This window comes from Alternaria metachromatica (assembly GCF_023757995.1).
Source record: "Alternaria metachromatica strain BMP 0045 chromosome Unknown scaffold_5, whole genome shotgun sequence".
Taxonomy (NCBI): domain Eukaryota; kingdom Fungi; phylum Ascomycota; class Dothideomycetes; order Pleosporales; family Pleosporaceae; genus Alternaria; species Alternaria metachromatica.
The window spans coordinates 1,409,613-1,435,553 of NW_026055496.1; the positions used below are offsets into that span (position 1 = coordinate 1,409,613).

Below are 25,941 nucleotides of genomic sequence, written 5' to 3' on the forward strand. Positions count from 1 at the left end.
CGTTCAGTGGGGCCAACTACCGCTTTAGTTTCCCCATGAATACAATCTGCCAATATTGTAGAGCGTATCGACTCGCCAAGCGGGAAATCCTTTGAGATATGAGATATCTTGAAGGCAAACTCTGCTCAACCAGGCTCGTTTATGCGTGTTCTGCCTGGCGCATGTCGCCTAATTCTCCACGACCGTTTGCGATGCTTGTCAACCGATCTCTCGCCACAACTGCAAACATGCATATATATGGATTCCCACGAGTAGTCCTGTCGGAGGTACCGATGATGGACTCATGTCATACCGAGGTCCCTTGGCACTGCCACGCTTGCGGTTATGGAAGCCCACACGGTGGTTATTGGAACACCCTACGAGGTTTTAGTGGTGCTTGTCTTGAGCTATGTGTGCCGACTTCCGGATGACTCAGCGGATCGCTTGTTGCACCCACTTTCGCCCGCCGGGTGGTCGCGCGCTGACTCGGCGGGTGCACTGGCAGGTCACGGTCAGCGTTTAATTCGAATGCCGTTGGCATTGGCATTGGGCTGATCGTATTCCTGCTCTAGCCACAACACTAGCCACACAGCCAAGAGGAAAACGCACGATATTTCCTGCTGATGGTCACCTGCCAATGGGCCAAGCTACGTCAGGAGTGGCGCAAAATTGTCTGGGAGATGGGCCAAGTCATGACTTCGTCTTGGTGAAACGTGGCTGAACAGGAGAATGTGTGCATGACGCCAAGCGAATCCAGTCTCGCGATCGGTTCGAGTTGTGGCGCATGACGATGCATATGTCGTTGCGAGAAACCTTGCAAGGATGCTGTCCATGTGCTTAGCTTGCTGCTTGCGCCTGTACGTAAAAGCCAATGTAACCTACAGGGCGAGGGGCCGATCACCGGTGACTCGTCCGTTGGGGCTCTCAGGCAACATCTCGAATCGAGGCGTAGCGTGATGGACCATCAGGATATGGATTTACCTGAGGCTCCTTGGCTCTCTAATGTGACGTTCACTGCAGATCCATGCAGCCTCTGTGATCGACAATTTAAGCATCACACCCGCAGTAGGACCGCAATCGACATGCGTTTAGTGAACCACGATCAGCGCACCCTGCAATGTGTTGGTAATCGCGAAAGAAAATTCTGTGTTCTTGTCATGTCTACCAGCAACAAGCTTCGGGCTGAACACACCCGCCATTGGTACCAGCTTTAGATTCACCTGCATTAGCTTCATCCTGGTCGTGAATCCGACTTCGGCATCGAGACAGCCATGAGATCCATCATCGAAACGTTTTCCCCATGCCGTGACGTAGTGGGCGATCTGGCTCCGGTAAAAAGGTCGAGATCAAAACTACGGCTTGGTAGCACAGGCTAACGGATTAGCCTCCGGAATTCTGGACTTTGATGTTCTTGGTCGAAGGGTGAGCATCCTTATGACGAACTGAGTATGATTGTCAAGATTGGCGTTCTTTGGAGCGCCCACAACAGCATGGCTAACACTGTCTGTATCCCCAATGGAAAGCGTATCGACGGCTTCACACAAGCGTAGGTTCGTCGAAATGCATGGCTGAGGATAGTGGTGCCTTGTCTGTCCTCCGTCCGATGCACAGTCGAGGCGAATGACGAGATTGTGACAGATGTTGAAACTAATGGAGGATGCCGAAAGTAGTGAATGGGTTACCGGATTAGTTAGATAGCCCGATACTACCAGCCATTAGCGCCAGGCATCTATACATTGCCAAGATCTCTGTGTTGTAAATCGAGCAAGTATACTACGGACGCGAGAGGCGAAAGACATAGTAGCCGTCGATTCCACAAACCTTAAAGACGACCGGGATGTACCGACTCTGGTACAAGCAGTCTGCGTCAACTAAGAGCCGTTAGCATCCGTTCAAGAGCCGTGATAGAGAATCTAGACCTACGTGCCGAGGCTACCGAATGCGTACGATCATTGCGTGTGCAATACAATGGTGCCAACGACGAATGCATCCGCTTGCAAGTTGGGATATGCGCTTCGAACATCATCAGCACAAGCGACGAGGCAGGGTGCAGCTATCGTCGAAAAGAAATTGCCGGGTGAGATGATGATGGCTGGCGAGATGGAAAAACGCGTTGCGATAACGTGAGTCGTGGCTCTTCTTGCAGACGCTTCTGCTTACCAGAACTGATGATGCGCGTGGTAGAGCTGGGAGGCGTGCCTGCCTAGCATGAGCCAGATGGGGCGCAAAATTCATTTTGCAGCTCAGTCTGGCAGGAGCGAGAGCGTACGCTATCGTGACCTTCTTCGATTAACAGAATACCTGTAGGCCCTTCCCTTCAGCCAGAAAAGTATTGCGATGTATACCCTAGTACGGTTCAAAGACAGAGCCGACTGTGCATTTGTGAGCGACGATGTTCAAAGCCATTAGACCCACAACATCGTCGTGCTCTGGCTCTCGCTCGCTCTCTCCTATCTCTAACCAGAGTTGGTCATCGCAAAAGCGCTTACATCGTTGCTGTTCGACATGTTGAAAACAGACACATGCTGGACATCGATAGAAACGTACGCATCTAGGAAGAGTATCGGATCAGAACGATAATGAGTGCTAGTCCTTGAGTCGGACTTGGAGTATTCGCAGCTTGCAGGTCGGCAATGTATCCAGATGTTGAGATCAGTTTGGATTGGCATGGTCGCAGTAGTGGCAGCATCAGCAGCTCAGACTGGGGTAAAGGACTGTCGCAAAAAAGCACATGGAGTTGTGCGTTCAACGTGTAGCCTAACCACGCCGCAGAGATCGTTCAGCAATCCATCCCTCACAAGATCACACAGGCCAAATCTGAACTGTTATTTCTTTCGCAGTCGAAGCCGTTCAATTAACCTCAACGACCCTGGAACGCGCGCGTCTGACATGACGGGACGAGCAGGCGGTCCGCCAAATGCTGCGACAGTTCGCCGCAGCGACATGCGTGCATTGTATCCGGACTGCTACCTCACAGGCGAGCGACAAGACGTGCGTTGGTTGTTGGCGTTGGCTGTCATGCAGACGTTGGTGATGGGCAAGCTCACCTCGTTGGAGATGAAGTCACGCTAATGGGTCCGTGCACCACAAACTCGAATATTCAGTTCGCTTAGTCGAGCCACCTGGAATTCGCATCCATCGAGCTCTCCATCACGACAACTAACCTCACAGCACACCGGAGTCGAGCAAAATGTCGACATTCGAACCCGTCATTGTACGTACGCCCCGATAGACGCAGCCCGATATCCCAGGCACTGGCCTTCGCATGCCGCCGCGATGCCAGCCTGCAATCCCGTCAACACCACGCATCTTCCTTGGACGTCTCGCTGACAGCGCACGCAGGTCATCGACGGCAAGGGCCACTTGCTCGGTCGCCTCGCCAGCACCGTCGCCAAGCAGCTCCTCAACGGCCAGAAGATCGTTGTTGTGCGATGCGAGGCCCTCAACATCTCCGGCGAGTTCTTCCGCGCCAAGTGTACGTACACCCACCGAACGAGCGAGCGAGATCAGGAGCAAGCCATGGAGTGCAATTGGTACATGGGGCTACAAGAGGATGATGTGGCCGGCGATTTGCACTTTGGCTGCTTTTTGGCGGAGCGCTCTAGGGACAATTTTCTGGCAAGACAGCAACTGACATGACCCTACAGTGAAGTACTCTGCTTTCCTGCGCAAGCAGACCCGTTACAACCCCACTCGTGGTGGTACGTCTCCCCGTCCATACATGGCGCATTCGCGGTCCAACGTCGAATGTGCGCGTTACTAGCCGTCATGTGCTGACCCATCTGCCAGGTCCCTTCCACTTCCGCGCTCCCTCCAAGATGTTCTGGCGAACCGTCCGCGGTATGATTCCTCACAAGACTCCCCGCGGTAAGGCCGCCATGGAGCGCTTGAAGACCTTCGAGGGTGTCCCCGCTCCCTACGACAAGAAGAAGCGCGTCGTCGTTCCCCAGGCCCTGAGGGTGCTGAGGCTCAAGCCCGGACGCAAGTACTGCACTGTCGGCCGTCTCGGACACGAGTTCGGCTGGAAGTACCAGGACGTCGTTGCCCGGTATGTCGCTCCAATTCCTGCATGCGAGATCAGAAATGCTAATCCATACGCAGTCTTGAGGAGCGCAGGAAGGTCAAGGGTGCCGCATACTACGAGCGCAAGAAGGCTATCCGCCGGCAGATGGCTGAGGCCAAGAAGACGGCCTCCGTCGACTCCAAGGTCCAGCAAGAGCTCACATCCCTCGCATACTAGAAATCGGCAGTCGATGAACAGTGTCGGTTTCAGTTTCGGTGACGTGGTTCGGCGTGGATTGCATTGGGCTCATGGGATGTTTATTTCCTCTACTATACTCCGACCATTCGAAAGGGTGTCCAGGCTAAAAGAGCACATCAATACCAGGGTGCTTACGTGTTCATGGGTCTCTTCGCGGTCGGTCTGCTGTGTCTTCAGGTACTCTTCCGGCTAGAAGCAATACGAAATGAAAAATCCCAGCTGATGTAAAGCATGGTGACGGCGTTGAGCATTCAGCAATAGACTTGTGGTTATGTTAATTCACTCACGATTCCCTTTATGCTTTGCCACCCACCTTGCCGTGACTTGATGGACAAGTACCTTGCATAACAGACTCGTAGTCCGACATGTCTGCTATCCGACGCGGTCGGGAGGATAGGGTATGCCTACTGGCGCTTAACCTCGGCTGTGACGTCGTGCCGCACCGGAACCGGTACCCTTCCCCAGGTTTCCCCATGGCTGGGAGCTTCAGGGTCGGCTGTCAGCCATTGCGCCCTGTAAGAAACGTATCAGACCACGTTGTTCAGAGTATCGCGACATCCTTCTTTCCGCTGTCGCGCACCCCTGTCAAAAATCGCGTCCTGCAGCCCTCTCATCGCTCAAGACCTCGGACATCTCTCGCATCTCGTCCCACAGCGGAGCTACTCCGCACTCTGGCGTCTGTAGCTTCAGCTCAGCTGGGCCAAACTGTAGATCAATATTTCCGTCGCGTGTATATAAGCTGCTATTAAAACGTTGATCAACCAGATCCTCGTGCAGATACCATGGAAGGTGCTAAAGATCGTCTCAAGCAACTCGCGTCGCATTTCACGTCCGCCAACCCTGTCCCTGGGCCACCGCCCATCCATCCCGGCGACAGCCACGAATACCATCATCGACACAACTTCCACACCCTCAGCCCAACATGGTTCCTCTGGCGCGCGGCGCAAATCGAGCCAGACGCCATGGCAATATACCACAAGACGGCGAACGGCAAGATCCTACGGCGCTCTTACGCTGAAGCTGCGGACCGCGCACGAGGGCTGGCATACTACCTGAGGAAACACGGGTATAAGAAAGTTGGCATATTGGCGACGAACACACCAGCATTCCTGGAGAGCACATTCGGTATCGCGGCGGCTGGAGGTGTGAATGTCGCTATCAACTACCGGTTGAAGCATGATGACATCAGTTACATCTTCCAGCACTCGGACGTGGACATGATCATTGCGGATGCCGAGTTTGTGGGCTTATTGGACGAATACAAGAAGGAAAGACCAAACGTACCCATACTGATTGACACAGACACGGATGCGACAGAAGGTGAACTCTCGGGCCCTTTCGACGATGCAGTACTCGAGGGATTGAAGTACGATATTGAGCAAGGAGGCAAGGGCTGGGCAGATCTGGAGTCGCAGGCGAGGGACGAAGAAGACGTCATGGCACTCGCATACACCAGCGGAACAACAGCACGGCCGAAGGGGGTCGAATACACACATCGCGGCGTCTACCTTGCTGCCATGGGCAATGTCATCGAGTCTGGGCTGAACTATCATACCGGCCGCGCAAAGTATCTCTGGACTCTGCCAATGTTCCACGCGACGGGTTGGACATTCCCGTGGTCAGTCACCGCCGTCCGTGGAACGCACTATTGCCTCCGCAAGATCGACTACGCAGAGATCTGGCGCCTGCTCAAGGAGGAAGGCATCACGCATTTCAACGCCGCACCAACCGTCAACACCCTCCTCTGCGCAGCGAAGGAAGCAGAGCGCCTACCCCAGCCAGTCAGAGTCACCGTAGCCGCAAGCCCACCGAGCGCATGGCTCTTCGAACAGATGTCCAACTTGAACCTACACCCCGTCCACGTCTACGGTCTTACGGAAACGTACGGTCCGATCACGAAAGGCTACCACATGCCCGCATGGGAAACGCTCCCCGAGAAGACGAAATACGATCGTATGGCACGACAAGGCCACGGCTTTATCATGGGCAAAGCGACGCGAGTCATCAAGACTGAGCAGCCGGAAGGTGTCCTCACTGACGTGGAAAGAAACGGCAAAGAGATTGGGGAAGTCATCTTCGAAGGCAACATCTGCGCAAAGGGCTACTACAAAGATGCCGAAGCGACGCGCAAGTTGTGGGAGGGCGGCTGGTTGCATACAGGCGACCTAGCTGTTTGGCATCCAGATGGAGCAATCCAGATTTTGGATCGTGCGAAGGATATCATCATCAGTGGTATGTTGTTGACTTTCCGAACCTCACTCTTTTGAAGCGACTTGCTAACCGAATGGCTCACAGGCGGCGAGAACATCTCCAGCGTAGCGCTCGAAGCTATGCTTTCCACGCACCCCTCCATCCTCGAAGTCGGCGTCTGCGCCGTGCCGGACTCACACTGGGGCGAGCGGCCCAAGGCTTTTGTTACCACAAAGGACGGCACAAACAGCGACACATTGGGTGGAGAGGTGATTCAGTGGGCCAAAGAGAACAGCAACATCAGTCGCTTCATGGTGCCCAGGGAGGTTGTGGTTGTCAAGGAGTTGCCTAAGACGAGCACAGGGAAAATACAGAAGAATGTCCTTAGGGAGTGGGCGAGGAAGGGCAGTGTAGAGTAGCTGTGCTCATGGAAACGTATCATACCTCCTCCATGGGGCCTCTCAGTCACAAACACAGATGCGGAGTCATGTTTCTGCACCACGCGTGAAGTCTGAGCACATGGTGAAGCAGCGTGGTAAGGGAAGCAATCGATGCTGCTTCTCCATTGAAAAGGAACTCAATGAGCCTGGGGTTCTGACTCAGAAGTCAACTGCTCTTAATCAATCCATCATGTTTTCACCTGACGGAGCTTTCATCAACACGAGCGAGATACTCAGCGATGCCGAGGCTCAAGCAATCCACAATAGAGTTCAGGACGAGGTTGCCGCTGGGAATATTGCTGACGGACGTGTGGGAAAGTTCAAAGACGATCCTCAATCCGCAGCAGCTAAAGCATATGCCGATTCAGAAGTTTCCAGGCGACTGCGCGCGGCTATTTTACAGGCTGAAACTAAAGCTAGGGCCGGACAGGGAGATGAGGATGCAGGTAAATATCCCTCGTTATTCTGCTTAATGCTGATCAGCTGACTCATTGAACGATTCTGAAGCATCTGCAACACAACTACTGGAACAGTACAAAGGCTTTGTCCTCTCCAAGCTGGCTGTATCAGAGGAAGTTCAGAGCCAGATACGCGGGCTGTTTCAAAAGTACGGTTGGCCAACAGTCTGGCAGTCTCTTGACTCAATCGAGGGCTGCGGAGATGGTCCTACATGGACTTGGCAAGATGTGGACAATGACCTGCTCGTGAGGCTGGGGGACGAGAAACTGCTGGGAATGAATAAGATAGGAGAGTACATTTTCATTGGTATGCGAGTCAGCCAGTGTCGTGACCAGTATAATTCTCTGACAACGGAATAAGAGGGGGGTTTAGGATATGTGTATAGTTTTGCTGTATACACACTGGATTAGCTGAATTAGCAAGATACTGTCGTTGTGACCCTTCGCCGAGGATCGCACCCTCTGTTGAGGGTCACCGGAAGTGCCGGTACGATTTCAATACCACGTGCCCCCTTACAAACGAAAGAGTACCTAGGTAAACACCAATATGAGTCCTACGTCAACGTAATATCTTGGGTCGCAATGATACGCCGTGGCAAGCACGACCCCGTCCTACTGACTGATATCGCATCAAGTTTGTACGTCAGCAAACGGAGAGTATTATATAGCGCTGAAGCCATCCCTCGTGTAATTCCTAACTGATACCTATCATGGCCTCCACATCATCTAGTGCACATGTTCCCGCACCAGGCCCAACTATGGCGCCTACAACTCAATCACCTGGTAACCAAGCGCTAAATGATATCGAGAAAATCCGGGATCTGGTCGCACGACGCAACCGAGCGCTCGACTCCTTATACCTTGACCAAGAAGAGAAAGATGAATTACGTAAGGATTTGAATCAGACAGGTTGGCCGGTAACTCTTTGTAAAGGTGGCTCACAGGCAATGAGGGTCATGAATGAGTCGTTCGATACCCGCGATCTCTATGCACTGCTCTGTATCATGCGACACATGATCATACGACACCCCGATGTTGTGCCCGACGAATTGAATCTCTTCTTCTTGAATCAGGACAGCAAGAAGTTCAGCAATAAGTGGAGCAAGATGCAACAGAAGTGCAACGATAATTGGAATGAAGCAGATGACGAGGACCTGATAAGGCTGTACGAGGGCGTCAACAAGACTTTCAAGGATATTGCTAGTGAGAACTTCCCAGACTTTCGAGAAGCCGCGAAAAAGTTTCCGGAACCAGGTATCCTGATCGAGATTGCGCATCTGACAGCTAAGAAGAGGTTGACAGCTAAGGAAAGGAAAGCGAAGCAGATGGCGTTAGCAGATCAATGAAAAGCAGTACAAGGGTAGTGGGAGTCTCAACAACTGTTGGGAGTACTCAAAGCTTACCGCAACTCTATGAACATCCCAAGTCTCCCAATATCTGTAGAATGAATAGTACATGCCTTCATTGCAGTCAGTGATACCTGTGTGCGTACTGCGCGTGACGTATGGAGCACATGGCGAAGCCATGCGGATACGAAAGCAATCGATACTGAGAACGTAATGGGAATAAGAAGACATTCAACTCACCGAATCTATAGCCAACTCCACCTATCCGCCATCACTCACCCTCAATCTCAACCACATCCACCAACCACAGCATGTCGTCGAACGACCCAGTCGCCACTGCCTCCGGTAACACAAGCACGATACTCAGCAACCTGGAGTACTTGTTCGTCTATAACGGTCTAGCAGACGTGATAGCTACCGAGAGTCAAAGAGACGGACGGACGGGCCCGTTTGCCGATGCGTATGCTAACGCCCAGATGTCTCTACGATTACCTGCGGCGGTTGTACGTGCTGAGGAGCAGAAACTAACCATGGTAGCCCATCTCGCAGCGAGAAAGAAGAATGATCAGGGATCTGGTGGTAATAACCAAGGAGTTGAAGGTAATGAACGAGCTGGCCAGGACTACGACGATGGCACAGGTAGCAGTGCAGGTGACAGAAATTAGGTCGCCAGGCGAGAACAATACTGTGTCGCCGCCCCAATTGAAAGATTACACGGAGCTGTAGTCAGCAGAGATACATAATGGATGTAGCCTCTTGTTATTGGGAGGTGATGTTACCAAGAGTGTGAGAGATGGATGCTGGCACGTAGCTTTCAATTCCACGATCGCTGAGACTTCCAAGCTAGCGCAAGCTGCTAGCCCATCTGGGCGTGTGACTTCCGTAATCCCCATAAGCTTGGAAGGGCGTTGATCTCCAGATAACTGAGCTGAATCACACCAAGCTGTTGCATCGACGCCTTCGTCGCAACATGACCCTTCTTGTCACCATAAGCACTCACATCACCCACCCGTGAATCCCCACGAACACCACATCGAACCAAGCCTGCGCCGCCATGAACACTACTGCCCAATTCGGTGTCTCAAGCCCTTCACACCACATCTTGTATGCCTGCCAGATCGATACATGAGCCGCTGCGAGCACCGCCTTCCCAGCAATCCCAACACCGATAGTGATCTTGCGCTTGAGAACCGAGCCGCTTTCATTGTCATGCGCGATAAACACGAGATAGGCGATCCAGAAGCACGTTGATACTACGAGAGAGATGGATGCGAAATACGGAAGGAGGGGCGCGGTGTCAGTGTGTGGGGTGTGAGGCTGCGTGAGACGTCAATAGAGGACTATCAAACCTGGTTGATTACTTACGGGATCCGCTTGCGTACCACTGCTTCGACTTGCCCAGATAGTCGCAAAGATAGCGCTGACACATGAGACAAACACGAAGAGAGTATTCATCAGTGCGCGAGCGGCATTGGTGTGCTTTCCAACAAGACGGTATTCGCTTGAGCGGGGGCGCTGGGTAGCTGCGCCGTAGGAAGGCAGGAGAGGTTCTTGTGACATGGTTTGGAGTGTGTACTGCGTATGTCTTGATACTTGCTGCTAATAGAGAGAGTGTGCAGTTTGTGTTGGAGCTCTCGAAGAGGAAGTGGGGTAATTGGGGCGTGGTGGTACAGATGAGTAAGGCTCAGCTTGACTGCTGTCCGAGCTCATGAATTGAAGCTAGTCTAAGAAAAAAGGTATTCTCTATCAACTGCACAAGAATCGTCTACCGCTTTATGAAGTCAGATTATCCTCTAGCAGTCTCAAAAAATATGTATCCCAACTCACATAATCTATCGTTTCCTCTTCTCCTCCTCCAACTTCTTAGCCGCAGCCTTCTTCGCCTTCTCCCTCCTCCCCACCGCCGCTTCCGCACCAATACCACCAAACACTAGTCCAACACCTAGCCACTGCATGCCAGTAATCTCATGACCGAACCACCACACACTCCAAACCATGGTCAGCATCTTCCTCGTAACCGTCACTGTAACAAGCAGCAATGAGCTAAAGTGGGCTAGGGTGTGGAAGATAAAGACCTGGCCTATAGCGCCACAGGCGGAGAACATGAGGACGTCCCAGCCGACAGCGGGGTATGTTGTTATGAACGAGAGCGCGTCGGAGAGTTCACCGGATGAGGAGCGTGGGTCAAGGCCGATCCAGCCAGCGAGGGGCGTGGATGCAAGGAGAGGTGTGATGAGGAGGTACGACACTGTCAGGGCTGTCGACATGATGTTCTGGGCGCACATCATCTGGGGTCCAGTGAAACCTTTGAAACTGCTGAAGATGTGATCTTGGACCGTGTTCGTAAGGCCGTCGAAGAGAAGATTTACCCCGAGCAGAATTAGACCAATAGTTTGCGAGGCGTCTGCGCTGACACCCTTCTTCGCGGCCTTCTTCGCCGTGGACGGGCTGTGTAGTGTAAAGACTGCGACACCGAGAGTCACGAAACCGACGACGGCGTACTTGTACATTGGGTATCGCTTCTGGAAGAGCGAGATGTGGAGGAACATGACCGGGAGCAGTTTGCAGCTCTTGGCTAGGATGAAGGTGACGTAGTCAATGTGCTTGAGACTTGCGTATCCGAAGGGGGACGCGAGCGATGATGTGAGGGCGATTCCGAGGAGCGGCATGAGGATGTCCTTCGAGGGGAAGATGGGTAGCACCTTGCGCACGCCGGTCTTGGGGTCTTTCTTCGCGGAGAGGTTGAGGTAGAGGAGGCCGGTGATGGCAGCGAAGGCGGATTGGACGGTGTTGAGGAAGATGGAGTACGTGAAGCGCTGGTTGCCGGGACCGTGGGTCGTGGTTGTCAATCGCTCTTGGATCCATGCCCAGGTCATGCTATCCTGTGTTAGCTACCTCATACACGGAAAAAGCTGAACATGCCTGCAGCCTACATGGACGTAAAAACGTACAAAGTAGGCGACGTAACGTCAACATAGGCTCCAGAATGACTTACAAACTTCCATATATACCAGCGACACAGATTACCAACTGGAACAGCCCTGCTTCCTTTTGCTCCTGAGGGTTCCGCGCATGGAGCTCTGCTTGCTCTTCCAGCTTCTGCTCGATCGAATGCACCGCGCCGTCCAATTGGTGGGCGCCATCCAGTTGATGCGCATCTCCCTTCGCGATTCCATTCGTCCCGTTGACCTTGCGACGAGAAGCTTCCGCCATTGTGTGCTGTATCGTGGGTCTCGCTACTGACGTCGTGGGAGTTGGTTGAGGAAGGCGCGCGCCGCGTTCGTGTTGGGGCGTGTCGCGCTTTGTCTAAAAGAGTGGACTGCGCGATGATAATGCGCGAGGGATACAGAGAAACAATGTTTCTTGAGCGACTGTGGGTCAGTGGAAAGTGTACACCTGGCTTTAGGTTTAGATTACACCTGCGCCATAGGCAGTTCTAAGCTTCAACCGTGGCATCAAGTGGCCGGGGCTAAGACGGAGTTAGAAGCGAGCGAGCACGGGCCGTGTTTGAGCCTCAGGGATCGACTCGACCGGGGCGCGCCACCCACTCGCTAGTGTGTGGAGCGAGCGCCGCTTCACTGCGAGCTGGAGGAGCACACACATGATGCAAAGGGCGCCAATCTGGCGGCTGAGTTTTCATGAGGTTGTGTCATTTATTGTGGGAGAAGGTATCTACGCATAGTCTGGAAAAGGCATCAAAGCCTTCTCCGCGCTTACCGCTCCAGCCGTTCATAAGGTCGTGAAAATATGCTCGCTAAAAAAGAAGATCCAAGGCCAAACGCCAGCAGATGCAGCCCCCACTCTGTTCCGGGGCCCAGAAGGCAAGCTCACGCCTCACCTCTGACAATCTTCGAAACAGCGCTCTTGACCAGCACCCACATTGGCCCAGCGTTGACTTCCTTGCCGCCGCCCTCCTCCATCCCGCACTTCCTCTTCCACGCATCTCTCCACCCTCGCTCCGTATCCTTTTGCTTGAGCCTCATCAGCTGCCCCGCTCGCTTTCCTTGCCTTCTGTACCCCGCCATGAATGCGTCCCATTCTTTCCTCTCCTTGACGAAGACGACTACTCCGTTGCCTGCATCGATAGGCTGGCTGCCTCTAGATAGAATCCGCGCTTCCCATGCGCTGCCCATGGACTGAAACGTGAAGTTCGCGCTATGCAAGACGTAGTAGCGCTTCCGCTTGCCGAACTTTGACGCAGCGTTGGAGGAGGGCGTGATCCAGTGTGTTGCGCGTGAGTAGATGCCGTCTGCCAGTGCTTCGTGGAGAAGCTCTGAAGGGATGTACTGGCGGCACTGAAGAAGCAACTTGTTACGCAGCAGACTGATGTCGATGTCTGGGTGGGCGGTAGGTATTTGTGGCGAATGAGACAACAGTGCTTTGGTCTGCGTACGCGTTGATCGCGCTGGTGGCTTGGATATGCGTCCTGATGCTCGAATGACAGTGACTGGGTTGCTGAATTGGTGAGGGGTAATCGTCTGCGTTTGGATGGGCGCCATGATAGTCGTGGTGCTCAGTTGAGAGTGGTGTGTGCTTTGTAGGCGGTGTCAAGTCTCGTAGGCTTCAAACCGTGAATCCGTATGGTGTCGTCTGGTAAGGAAGTTGCGGATGGAGTAAGGAATATTGTGGAGGAGCAGAAGCGAGGCAGAGAGGGAACATGCGGTCAAGAAATCATCTTTAACCATCATGCACCCCTTCCTAGAAGAGCTAGCTCCTGAAAAGAAACAGCTACTACCCAGCCTTCGGAAATCAGTCGGGGTGCCAAATCTGTCTCTGCCCTAGTCTACCGCCTGCCCGCGTCTGGCGTCTGGGCGATCCTGGAAGGATTAGCGAGGCACACGAAGCCTGCCTGCCGAACCTCACCGTGGGCGAGCATCCCGCGCCTGCAGCGTTTGTCGTTCGAGCTTGTGCTGCTCCAAGGACTTCTTTGACGGAACACCTTCCTCTCACTGCTGAACCCTCTGTGGAAAGCTCAGTTGTTGTGGCGAAGACATCGTGCTCAGGTGCTCAGCGTCCGAGCGTGACACTAATGACGTATTCCCGATTGGAGGGTCCAACGGTTCGGAACATCTGGGCAGCCTCGTTCTGCACGTGCAATGCTGCACTCATTTCCCCTTGGGCAGCACCATCATCAAACGTTCGCAAGTACCACATCACGTTACGAGTAGTTCGCAGTCTAGACACTATCATCATAGAATTCTAAATATTGGTAGTAGATGTTGTTTGTTTGTATCGGAGTGTCGGTAGGGGAGCAAGGGAGAGGGAAGGGTTTCGGGTAAGGAGTGAGGGAGTGATTAGGAAGGTACATCGGAGTGTCGGAGTAGAGCTCGGGACGTGGTGAGAAGCTTCTCACTTCTTCCCAACTCTTCTTCGCCAAGAAAACCCAAAGATGGATGTCAGAGCTGCTACCCTTGAGCAGATGTACTATCCGGATATCAAAGGCCATAACGTCATGACATTCGTGAGCCGCTCAGCGTGCACTCAGTTCTCTCTCGACAATAGTAAGAAAAGTAAATAATGCTCCAGACAATCCGTGGTATCCATCAGTAACAGCAAGTAAGAAATTCAGCAATTCCATGCTTTTGTTGTCGGTTTTCGTGGTCTCCGTTTTGGGAGACATGAATGCAGATGGCGACGGACGTGAAGAGCTGGCGACTGATAGCGAGGCCTGCACGGCCTCAAGCTATCTTGCACCTCCCAAGAGGGTTGGCAATACCCAACGGCGCCGACGTTGGGTAGCAGATGCGCTAGAGAGCGGTCTACTCCTGGGCCTGGCTGCGGCGCATCTTCTCGGCCTCCAAGTTCTCGTACAGCAGATAGAGCGCCTTCTCATTGGCACTGGCACTACCAGTGATGGTGAACATGCGCTCGCCGGTGTCATCGTGAGGTGCCTTGGCGATGGAGATGCGGGCGTTGGACGTCTTGCGGATCTCGCTGATCTTGCTACCGCCGCGTCCGATGATACAGCCGACCATGTCAGACGGGATGCTGATGTTCTGGGTCTGCATCTCTTCGCCATCCTCGGTGTGCGTTGGGGGCGGGGGCCTGCTGGCGGCATCGGAGCCAGATCGTCGAGAAAAGGCAGGAGGCGAGTCACTGAAATCAGCGCCGTGACCAGTGCGGTTGTACGAGCGTCCGCCCATACCACCGGCGGGTGCGCCACCGCCGTTGGACAGAGGGACCGGACCAGCACCAGGCTGAACCCTGACGGCGGGGTTGTAGAGGACAGTGCCGTAGCCGCGCTCGTGGTCGTCGATGAGGCACTTGCCAATTTCCCAGATAGCCTTCTCGATACCGCCGGGCGAGCCCTGGACTTCGACGATGCGCTCGGTAGACTGGGGGAGCATCTCCTTCTGTGCGACCATGCGCACGCCGGAGGCATCCTGGATCTGCTTGATCTTCAGGCCCTGGCGACCAATGATGGTGCCCATTTGGTTGTGCGAGATGAGCAGGCGGATGGCTACAGAAGTTAGCTTGGTATCAGCGCTTGAACGCAGCCATGTCGCTGGGAAGCGCCGGGGTGTCGCAATTGTACGTACGATGAGTGCCGTCGGTGCGGATAACGCCGCCCATGCCCATAGCAGGGGCGCCCTCGAGCAAGCCTTTGGCGACTAGGCCATACGCCTTGGAGATGCCAGAGAGGCTACCGGTAACGGAGAGGACGCGATCGTGGACACCTTGGACGACCTTGCTGACACCGGCGCGCACGCCAGTCTCGTCGCGCAGGTCAGCGACGTTCTTGCCCGCCTTGCCTATGATGACTCCGGCCTCCTTGGACGAAACAATGGCTCGGAGGGTAAGCTGCGACTCAGCGTATTCCTCTTCGGTGCGCGGGACTACTTCGCCCTCGCCGTCCATGTTGAGGCGGTCCAGCTGGTCGGCGACGCGGCTAGCATCCTGACCGGGGCCGGGTTGGGGCTCTTCTGAGGACATGTTGTGGGGATGGCCTAGGGACGGGCTGCAGCTGCGGTCAGTGACGTAGTTTTGCGACGCGCGCACTATCGCGATACTTACAAGAGAAGAAGGTGGGTCGCGGAGACAGAGAAGAGAGCTGGGTGTGCTGCGGCGGAGGGGTAGGAGAGGACGAGTCGAAATTATCGAGGCTATCGTGCTACGTATCAGCAATTGTGTCAAAGGCTCGTGTTTGGGAGTGTGCATGGAAGCTACTCACTGGCGACTACGGAAGTGGCGGGGGAGGTGGTCGGTGCGGGATAGCGGACAGATAGGTAAGAGGGGGAGGGCGCAAGGGTAGGTGGGAGGGAGCGGAGAGGAGGATTGGGGGACGCGTGGGAGAAGAGAAGAGGCGTGTTGGCGGAACCTCTCTGGAGCGTGCAGATAGAGTGGAGGTAAGGTGACGGAGGGGAGACGAAGCCCTGGGTCTGCGCAATATTAGGGCGGCAGGATGTAGCTTTCCTTAGCGAGACGGACGAGCCTTGCCCTATTCACAAACATTGCAGGTGCTGGGAGACACTGCAGGGGATTCGGCGCAATCGCTGTCCTCGTGCAGCAGGCGGCACTGAATCTACGGGAGCAATCACCATGCATGGCCTGCATGCCGGCGTGAATGCATCAAGCTGTTCGCAACTCTCGCGCGCCCCATCACCGAACACAGAACAGAATAGACCCCGCGTGCACGAGCCCCGAAAACGGCCAAGGCCCCGCGAAGATGCAGCTAAATCCAGCATTTTCAGGGTACTGGCTAGCCACGACTAGAATGTGAATGTATCGTGCCGCTGAATTCCATGATTGGCTGAGATGCGCGGGTTTTCTGCCTTCCATTGTTCGATTGAGACTAGGCCTTCACCACGCCTACGTATGCAGCGGCCTCCCAACACCACCCAATGCGCGCTCACACATCAACCAACGCCAGCTCGTGCTTTATCCACTCTCTCAAACGCCGTATCATAGCCTCACACCGCCTCAACACCATTCAATGCAGTCAACCTGCATGCGCCCTACTTTTGCGCCTCGAAAACGACCTTCTGCACCTTCATCTTGTCGAATAACTCGTAGCCCTCAATGGCGTCGCTCAACGGCATGACTTTATCAGCCATAAAGCTGTCACATATTAGTCAGCGGCTTACACTCCTGCATTATCATCAAACTCACCCAAGCTTATCCTGATGCCTCTTCAAGCTGTCAAGTGCTTCCTCAAACACACTTCTCACAGGGCACCTTCCCATCTGAACTCTGACGTTCTTTCCATACGCCTCATTTCCAGACCAGGGTATCTCGCCGTTGTGAACTCCGACCGAGCTGATGACGCCCCAGGGTCGGATCAATTCGTATCCCATTCGAAGCGCAGGAGACAGACCGACCACTTCGATGACAATGTCTGCTCCCCGGCCGTCTGTGAGCTCCTTGACGCGCTTATCGAGACCCTCACGATCAGTCTGGAAGTTCCAGGGTTCCGCACCCAGTGACTTGGCAAGTTCGAGGCGCGAAGGTACTGAGTCGACAGCGAGAATGTGCTTTGGCTTGTAGTCGGTGATGTTGCAGAGCGCGCAGAGAGCTACGGGACCGCAGCCAATAAGCACAACGACGCTGTCCTTGATCTCCTCGGGAGTGGAATATTGGAAGCCGTTCTTAGCTGCAAACATGCCTGTTGGGAAGATGTCTGCCATAAGAACCAGTGCCTCGTCTTTGATGCCAGGTGGTGCTTTGACGGCTGTGGAGTCTGCGAGGGGAATTCGGACGTATTCTGCCTGGCCGCCGTCTAGGGCAGGGCATCCAAAAAGCTGACATTTGACGCATCGCGAGGAGAAGCCGTGGGTGCAGTAGAAACACTCGCCACAGCATGTTGTGAAGGGAGAGACGACATGGTCGCCAACTTTCAAGGTCTTTACCGATGAGCCTACTTCGTGAACGTGACCGGTAAACTCATGGCCCATTACAAAGTCGGTAGCAGATGGCTGATGACCGCGGAAGACGTGTAATTCGCTTGGAGTAAATGTCAGAGATGCTGTTGTTATAGGTGGTGACTTTCAGTACCTGCCGCATAATGCCGTCTGAAGAATAAGAATTAGTAGGAGGTGATGGTATTGATCAGCGTACGTGCCTTTTCAACTTTCACGACAACATCTCCTGCATCTTGAATCTTCGGAATTGGTCTGTCTTCAATCACCACCTTCCCCGGTCCCTTGAATACGACTGCTTTCATGCCGTGCCTCTTGGTATGTTGTCAGGAGTAATTATCGTTATTGAAAGTGAAAAGAAAAGATTGTGATCAGGAGATTCAGGAGAAAAGCAGATGTAATTCAAGAAACTGCCTGCAACCAAGTGGAGCTTGTGGACTAAGTACAGGGCGCACGCCCTGACGACATCGGAGGCGCGAAATGCTCCTCGGTGATGATGTGGTGTGGTAGCTCCTACCCCGCCGAGGTTCGACTGCGGGGTAGAGAGGATGGGCAGTGAGAGCACATTGGCTGCAGGCGTGTATAGTAGCTTAGATAAAAATCGCTAAGACAGTACGCGAATCCTGAGAGGTTGATCAAGGAATGTTTCGACCCGCGTCTTGGGTTGCTGTCGGGTGCCCCAGTTCGCGACGTGGCTACACCTTATCCAACTATTAGATTTTTGTAGGTAACTATAGCCGCTAGCTAGTTAAGGTTGTTAGGGGTAGAATAAGGCGTAAGCGATAGTTAGATTAGATAGAATTATTCTCTATATAGCTTAGCGTACTATATATAAAAGAAAACTAAAATCTAGCTCTAGAACGTATTAATAATATATTTATATTTTATCTTTGTAGAAACTATAGAAGCGCTAGTACTCTTTCTACTAGTATTTAACGCTAAGTAGCTTAAAGTACCTTTACTACTCTTTAAGAACGCGTTTAAGAACCTAGATATAGCCTTCTTAGACCTTAAAATAGCTAATAATATACTAAGTAAGAAGAGTAACTCTAAGCTAATTTAACCTATATACTACTTATAACGTCTTTATATTACGTTCTTAATATAATTTAGAAGAACTTTATTCTACTCTCTATAAGTAGTAATAGTAGTCTAGGTCTAATAGTAATATTATATAAGTATATTATAAGTATACTAATATAGCCTAAAAGTACACTAGATAGCTACGTATATATTATCTACCTACTACCTACTTATATAATATAAAAAGATACCTTAGGTAAGGCTATTAATATAAGAGGCCTAAAAACGTAATATTAACGTGTTTCTAACATAATCTAGTTCTAATATAGAAAGGCCTAGAAATATAAAGAGCGTATATTCTCTTTACTTTTCTTAAATATAATTATATAACGTTAGAAGTATATTTATATAGGTATTAAGTATTATACTACACTTACTAAGCTACTTAAAGCTTATTATTATTCTAAAATTATACTTAAAGTAGAGAATATACTTAGAAGTCTAAGAGATACTATTATATCTAATAATAGAATAACTTGCTAGAAGTAGGTAGCTAGGTACGTTTAACGTATACGTAACGTATTCTTAACGCGCTTCTACTAACTTTAAAGGCTCTACGCTATAACTCTTAGACGCTTTATAGGTAGTAGATCTTATAGTAACTAGTAACTAAACTATAGATCTATATACTTCTAATAGTAATATAAAGTAAGAGATACTATAAATAGAAATACATTTATAACACGTAGTAACTAAGTTATAGAGTCTTACTAGTAATAAACCTTAGTTTATTAAGTGTATAGCCTAGATATATAAACTTAGATATACTAAGAAGTATATCTTCTGCGCTGTTAGTTCTAAAATAGACCTAAAATACCTTAAGAACTTATTTAATAATAGCTCTCTAGCAGAGAAAAATAATAAAAGAGTATATAATACTATAGTATTAATATCTACTAGAACTCTAAGGTATAGTAAGTAACTTTATACTATATTACGTTTAGCGCACGTTTATAATACGTTTTAGAACATAACTACCTCTATAGAAATAAGTAGCTAGTTAAATAAGTATATAATAAGGCTAAGTACTATATTATAATTCTAGTAGATCTAGTATCTTATCTATACATAATTATAACGTGTTATAGAGAGTATATATATATCTCTTCTTTTTCTTTAATTCTAAGTAAAGACCTAAAGGCTAAGCTTCTTATAGTTATTCTTTCTATGTTAACTCTAGGTCTTATACGTAGTAAGTCTACTTTCTACGCTTCTATAATATGTTATAATAACATTCTAATTACGTTTAGCTAAGGCTTTAGTATTCTTCTAAGTCTAGGTATAAGTTAAGAGTAAAGGCTTTAGGTCTATTAAGAAGATATATATTATACTAGCAAATAAGAATAAAATTAGAAGCTTACTTAAAACCTGCAAAGCTATAATATACCTCTATAGCTCTAGTGTAGAAGGCGTTATACACAAGCTTAGAACTAAGTATTAAGATCTAGCTATAGTAAGTAGCTAGTAACGCGCTAGAAACGTGTTTCTAACATAATATAGGCGTATATCTAACAAATATACTCTACTAATAATAGTATATTTATATACTACTTTCTTAATAAGTAAGCCTTTCTATTACTTTAATAAAATACGTTCTAAATAGACATATTATATAAGCGTATCTATAGTAAGTAGTCTAAGTTACTCTTTGCTATCTTTAATAAAGATACTATAAAATATAGGTAAAAGTATATTAACGCGTCTATAATATATTCTAAATATAATATAGTAATTTCTTTTAGAAAGGTTATTATAGACATTAATTCTATAGAAATATATATAGAGGTATTTACTAAGTTCTTTAAGCTCTATTTAGAGGTGTTAGAAAAGCTAATTTACTTCTACTATCTTTATAAAGACAGTATTATAAGTATTACTATTAATATAGATAATAAATAGTTATAAGGTTAGTTATATTTTAATAGATTATATTAAGAATACGTTACTAACATAATTCTATAGGCTAGAGACTCTTTCTCTAAGAATTTTTAAAAGTTAACTATAGATAGAAATAGTATTATCTTTATATAGTTTGCCTATATAAAGCTTACTTTCTCTATAGTATTAACTACGCTATTTCTAATGTAGAGTATATAGAATACTCTATTTAGAGGTGTATAAAAGCTCTTCTTTATTATAAATTACTAGATAAGTATTATATCTATATTAGGCTTCTATAAGGTATAAAACTTCTTTTAATTATAAATATAATATATTCTTATAATATAGTAGAGAATAAATCTAAGGTAGTTGTAGATTAGGTAGCTTATAAGGTATACTTTATTATTATAGGTAGTCTTGTAAAGTGTAATAACTATATAGAGTAACGTATTTAGAACTTGTTAGAGCGCACTTCTAACGTAGCTAAGTAAGCTAGTATAAAGTTATATTATAATAAAATTAATAAGACTTTACTTAAGGCTATTCTAATATAAGTACGTTTAAATATATTAAGAACGTGCTAGTAACGTGTTATAGCTTCTATAAGTAAGACTTCTAGAATATAGAGAAATATAAAGTAAAAATAGTCTATAGCGTCTACTATAAGAATAGATTACGCTATAGTTATATATAGAGATACTTTAAGGCTATAGAAAAAGAGAATAAGTCTGCTGCGTACAACGTATTTTATACGTAGTCTTATTAAGTTTAGAGTAGAAATTAGAGTACTAGAATCTTATTATTATTAATAATAATAATAGTATCTTAGAGTAGGCTAATTTATCTAGTTTTATTATATAGAGTAGATAACTAAGAGGTAGAGGCTGCAGGCGCTCTTCTCTAGCCTGCTCTTCTCTAGTCTACTCTTCTCTAGCTTACTTCTCTTTAGCACTAGAAGCTAGCCTAGAGTAGGTCTACTATATTGCGTTCTTATTACGTTTCTAATACGCTCTTAAGCCTAACTCTTCTTAAGCTCTAAGGTAGTAGATACTTAAGAGTAACTAGACTATTATAGAAAGAAGAGCGCTTTTAGAAATTAAAAGAGAGAAGATAGAGCTATAGAAGTAAAGACTACAACTAGAGAAACGTAAGGTAGAACTAGAAGAGCGTAGATAGTAGCTTTAGAGAGATAACTCTAGCTAAATTATACTATAAACGCGTTCTAATTATAATCTAGTATAGTTACTATATATACTAAAGTCTATAGATAGAATACTAGCTAGTAGAACGTAATAGAAATACGTTATATATATAATCTAAGCCTATATTAATCTTTACCTAATATAGTAAGGCGTAATAAATTTCCTCTTACTAGCCTAGCCTCTTGCCTTTCTTTAGAGTTAAGCGCCTACCTACTACTATTCTTTCTCTCTCTACCTTTTCTCTTTACTCTACTATAGAACTTAAGACTATATATTAGCATGTAAGTCTTCTAATAACGCGTTTCTAACGTAATTTAATTATATTTAGAATAACTATCTATAGTATAGCTAACTTAGTGTTCTTTCTTAAAAGATACTACTATTTAGTAAATATAATAGAAGTAGATATTACCTTATCTACTAGAGAGAGATCTTTTATTGCGTTTACTATTACTAGCTTAATAGGCTGCTTTATAGTGTAAGTGCGCTAAAATTATATATAGAATATATACTTATAATATTATAGTAGTAGTTTAGTAACTATAGTGCGCTAGTAAACTATATTAAAAGATACTACTCTAACTACCTAGTAGCGCTTATACCTATAGAGTAATTATTAATAAAGTAAGAAAGAGAAGTAATATTCTTCTTTAGAGGTATTATTTTACTAAGAGACTCTACTTTTAGAGTATCTATAAAAGACTTACTAGAACGTATTTCTAGCGTAATTCTATTACGTTTACTAGCTAAGATATAGGCTAAAGTATAGTATAAAGCACTACTTTAGCTAAACTAACCTCTACTACTCTAAGAACGCGCTTTTCTAGACTTAGACTATAAGCTTCTATAGGTAGATAGCTCTAAGTATAATATCTTACTATAAAGTAAAGCTAAAAATAATATAAACGTATCTACTACACGTTCTATATTAACTCTACTAGCTACGCCTCTAATAAAAGTAATACGCAAAAGAAAGAAAGATAAAGCGTAGAAGAAAACTATAGAAGCTTTAATTTCTATTCTACTCTATAAGTCTACTAACTTAAAGCGTAAGTAGAAGAAAAGTAATATATATATCTTCTCTAACGCGTAGTAACTACGTTACTAATATATATAGGTAAATTTAAATAAGGTTAGACGCCTACTTTTAAACTAGAAGCTTCTAACCTAATATAAGACCTATAAATTAAAGAAGAGAGATAGTTAGTAAACCTATCTCTCTAGTAAACGCGTTACTTATATATTATAGAGTGTTATCTAGAGGTCTTCTACTAATTAAGAAGATACTTTACTTTTCTAGATAGATAGTTAGCTTCTTTTTTTAATATATTATTATAATATTATATACTTCTATAATTAGATTAATATATCTATAAGAAATATTATATAAACGCATTATTAGCGTATTTTACTACTTAACTTAGTAATAGGTATAAGTTTTAGTATTTCTATCTATGCGTAGCTACGCGTAAGCTACGTATATGCTCTATAGCTATCTAGGTTATATAATACTAAGCGCATTAGTTATAGATTAAGTAAGTTTAAGTAAAATATAATAATATTATAATTATAACGTAATAGTTTTTTTTTAGCTACTACTAACTCTATTACCTACTAACTACTACCTTAAATTACTACTACTCTCTATAATACGTTATTAATAAGATAGTAACACGTTTCTTAATAAGATAGCTAATTATAGTTATCTACTTTCTCTAGGCTCTAGCGCTATAGTAAACTATATAAGTTTTATATAAATATAACTAGAAGACGTATCTAATATATTTTAGCCTGCCTATTACGCCTACCTTACTTTACTTACTCTACTTCTTCTATACCTACTCTTTAAGAAGAACGCTAATAGTAAGATCTTAATTTAATATACTAAGCAGCGCTATAGGCACGCTCTAGAGAATAGAACTCTCTATAGTATAAGTCTTTAAAATATATCTTCTATATATTACTAATATATTTAGGCTATTATAGGTTCTTATAGCTCTCTTATAACCTACTATATTAACTAGTATAGCTCTATTATCTAGAGTAATACTTACTCTCTAGGTAGAAGGCCTAGCGCTGCCTTTATCTATAGTAAAAAGAGTACGTAAATATATTATCTATATATTTGTAATATATACCTCTTCTCTTCTAAGTCTTTTTCTTTTTTTACTTTTTTCTTTATTTTTATTCTTAAAGTTTTTCTCTTTCTTTTTTTTACCTTTTTTCTTTATTAGCAAAACGTAATATAATTATAATTCTAATATATTTTAGAGTTCTATTAAATCTTAATAGATAACTATAACTTTAAGTATAACTACTTACTTAAATAAGTACAAGACAACGCCTTAGTTTAATAAAATATTCTAGCCTAGGTCTAGTACCTTATAAACCTAGTCTACTATTAAAATAGTTATTTTTAAAAATAGGTAACGTGTTCTCTATATATTTACTACGCGTTTCTATACTTATAATTCTTAGCTTTATCTTACTACTATAAAAGATATACTTAATACTTATACCTTTTTTAATCTCTACGCTAACTACTACGTTATTAGCTATAGTAAGCTTTCTTAAAATATATTTAATACGCTCTACTAATATATTATAGCGTATAACTTCTAAGAGAATAAAGATAATAATAAGAATTTTTATCTCTTTTATACTTACTTTAACTAGGCTATAGGCCTCTAGAGTATTTCTACTAATACTTACACTAATATACTACTCTAGCGTAACACGTTTATATTATATTTAGTATATAATTTAATTAGTAATAATAGAACTATAATACTCTAATATATTTTCTTTACTTACTCTTTTTTATTTCTGCTATAATAACTTATAAACATATTGTGCAGTATTTATGCTAGTAAGCGCTAGCCTAAAAGAAGTCTTGGCAATAGTTAGGCTAGTTTTTTTGATGGTCGGATAAGCTGCGCTCTCGTTCGCGACGGACTCCGACAAGCTTGAAGTTCGACGTAGCTCTCCGTCTCCTTCCGCACCAGTACTTCGGTATAGCGATAGGAAATTGTAACAACGCTATAGAGTGCAACATACCATGTGAATCCACATGAACGCCTTGTCCAAAGCTCACCAAAATCCAAGCGTGTAAACACCATCCGGGTAAACAAGCCGTATCGCAGTATCCAATCCAAAACTCCCAGCAAATGCCCTTTCAATATGACGTCGATGCTGCGTAGTAGAGTTCCGTCTTCAGGTGACGGTGCACAGAAGCTCTTCCTCCAAGATGAACTTGCCCTCCTTGTACTTTTCACTGGCTTCATACGCCTTATCGTATTTCCAGCCGACGGTCTCCTTGCATTGGCGGCAGTGGATGTCGCGTACTATGTGACGTCCCGTGGTCATATTGCGCTCGTTGGGGTCTGACTCGGTGATGTTGACGACGGTATCGAAGAGGTACGCCTTGCCGTGTTGACCGCGGAAGTTCTCATGACGGTTAGCGATATGGCTACGTGTGGGAGTTCAATATGCGCTCACCCTGCTGAGTATGTCGTCATGGTTGGAGAGATGCGTCTTGCAGTTCTTGCAGCCATAGATGCGCGACGTGGTCGAGTTGAGGTAGATGTTGTACGTGAGGCCCATAGTGATAGACAGGCGATCCGACGCGTGAATCGAGGGCTGCTGCGGCGTGGGAGTTGTGTCGAGACCGTGGCGGTAATCAGAACGGTAGTCAGAGGTGGCCACTCGTTGTTGGTCGCCGCCGGTCATACGTGCTGTTGGCGCGGGTGCAAGGGGAGAAAGGTGGCGGGGAGCTAGCGGTGAAGCGTTTGAGGGGCCGATGGTTGTGGCTCCCGCTGTTGCGCCCAAGCGCGATTGCTATCTTGGGATGTGGAGTGAAGCTTTGGACCTGGAGGTGACGGCGCGGTCCCTGATGGCACGTGCGCGTCAGTTGGGCGGGATGACGAAGACGAGGGGCACAGCCGGGTAAACACTTGGGCAGGTATGAGATCGGATGCTCTACGGATATCTATGTGGCATGTGCTGTGACTTTGTGGAACCAGGTAACGAGTTCCATGGGAGCCTGACAGCTGCTGAGCTAGTGCATGGTAAGATGGTGTGTAGTCAGCTGGTGACGCACGTGAGGGCACGCTGAGCTGGAATACCCAGGTAGTCCGGATACAGTCGTGTCAATGAGAACCGATAACATGAACAGTCGACTAAATGGAAAGCATCTCCTGCATCAGATCATTGACAGACACCCTGTGACAAACCACAGCCACGTCAA

The 25,941-nt window shown here is 47.1% G+C and overlaps 7 protein-coding genes across 7 annotated transcripts; 2 read left to right on the forward strand and 5 right to left on the reverse strand.

The window, feature by feature from the left end:
* Nucleotides 1-3,169: 3,169 nt before the first annotated feature.
* CRP46 (60S ribosomal protein L16) lies at nucleotides 3,170-4,219 on the forward strand (the record flags this gene model as incomplete). Its single annotated transcript, XM_049330359.1, has 5 exons — nucleotides 3,170-3,193; nucleotides 3,322-3,454; nucleotides 3,627-3,680; nucleotides 3,769-4,027; nucleotides 4,081-4,219. The coding sequence occupies 5 exons, from the start codon at nucleotides 3,170-3,172 to the stop codon at nucleotides 4,217-4,219; spliced, it is 609 nt and encodes a 202-aa protein (XP_049190855.1).
* Nucleotides 4,220-8,078: 3,859 nt separating this feature from the next.
* Nucleotides 8,079-8,674, forward strand: J4E83_003423 (uncharacterized protein; the record flags this gene model as incomplete). The annotated part of the gene is made up of 1 exon (XM_049330360.1): nucleotides 8,079-8,674. A coding segment is annotated over one exon (596 nt), but the record flags the coding sequence as incomplete, so codon positions are not given.
* A 1,832-nt stretch (nucleotides 8,675-10,506) lies between these two features.
* J4E83_003424 (uncharacterized protein) lies at nucleotides 10,507-11,887 on the reverse strand (the record flags this gene model as incomplete). Its single annotated transcript, XM_049330361.1, has 2 exons — nucleotides 10,507-11,551; nucleotides 11,670-11,887. 2 exons carry the CDS (start codon nucleotides 11,885-11,887, stop codon nucleotides 10,507-10,509), a joined length of 1,263 nt encoding a protein of 420 aa, XP_049190857.1.
* A 614-nt stretch (nucleotides 11,888-12,501) lies between these two features.
* J4E83_003425 (uncharacterized protein) lies at nucleotides 12,502-13,173 on the reverse strand (the record flags this gene model as incomplete). Its single annotated transcript, XM_049330362.1, has 1 exon — nucleotides 12,502-13,173. The coding sequence occupies one exon, from the start codon at nucleotides 13,171-13,173 to the stop codon at nucleotides 12,502-12,504; it is 672 nt and encodes a 223-aa protein (XP_049190858.1).
* A 1,260-nt stretch (nucleotides 13,174-14,433) lies between these two features.
* J4E83_003426 (uncharacterized protein) lies at nucleotides 14,434-15,607 on the reverse strand (the record flags this gene model as incomplete). The annotated part of the gene is made up of 2 exons (XM_049330363.1): nucleotides 14,434-15,134; nucleotides 15,214-15,607. The coding sequence occupies 2 exons, from the start codon at nucleotides 15,605-15,607 to the stop codon at nucleotides 14,434-14,436; spliced, it is 1,095 nt and encodes a 364-aa protein (XP_049190859.1).
* A 1,022-nt stretch (nucleotides 15,608-16,629) lies between these two features.
* On the reverse strand, nucleotides 16,630-17,834 carry J4E83_003427 (uncharacterized protein; the record flags this gene model as incomplete). The annotated part of the gene is made up of 4 exons (XM_049330364.1): nucleotides 16,630-16,732; nucleotides 16,784-17,614; nucleotides 17,666-17,682; nucleotides 17,733-17,834. 4 exons carry the CDS (start codon nucleotides 17,832-17,834, stop codon nucleotides 16,630-16,632), a joined length of 1,053 nt encoding a protein of 350 aa, XP_049190860.1.
* Nucleotides 17,835-24,908: 7,074 nt separating this feature from the next.
* Nucleotides 24,909-25,424, reverse strand: J4E83_003428 (uncharacterized protein; the record flags this gene model as incomplete). The annotated part of the gene is made up of 2 exons (XM_049330365.1): nucleotides 24,909-25,142; nucleotides 25,194-25,424. The coding sequence occupies 2 exons, from the start codon at nucleotides 25,422-25,424 to the stop codon at nucleotides 24,909-24,911; spliced, it is 465 nt and encodes a 154-aa protein (XP_049190861.1).
* Between the last annotated feature and the right edge of the window lie 517 nt (nucleotides 25,425-25,941).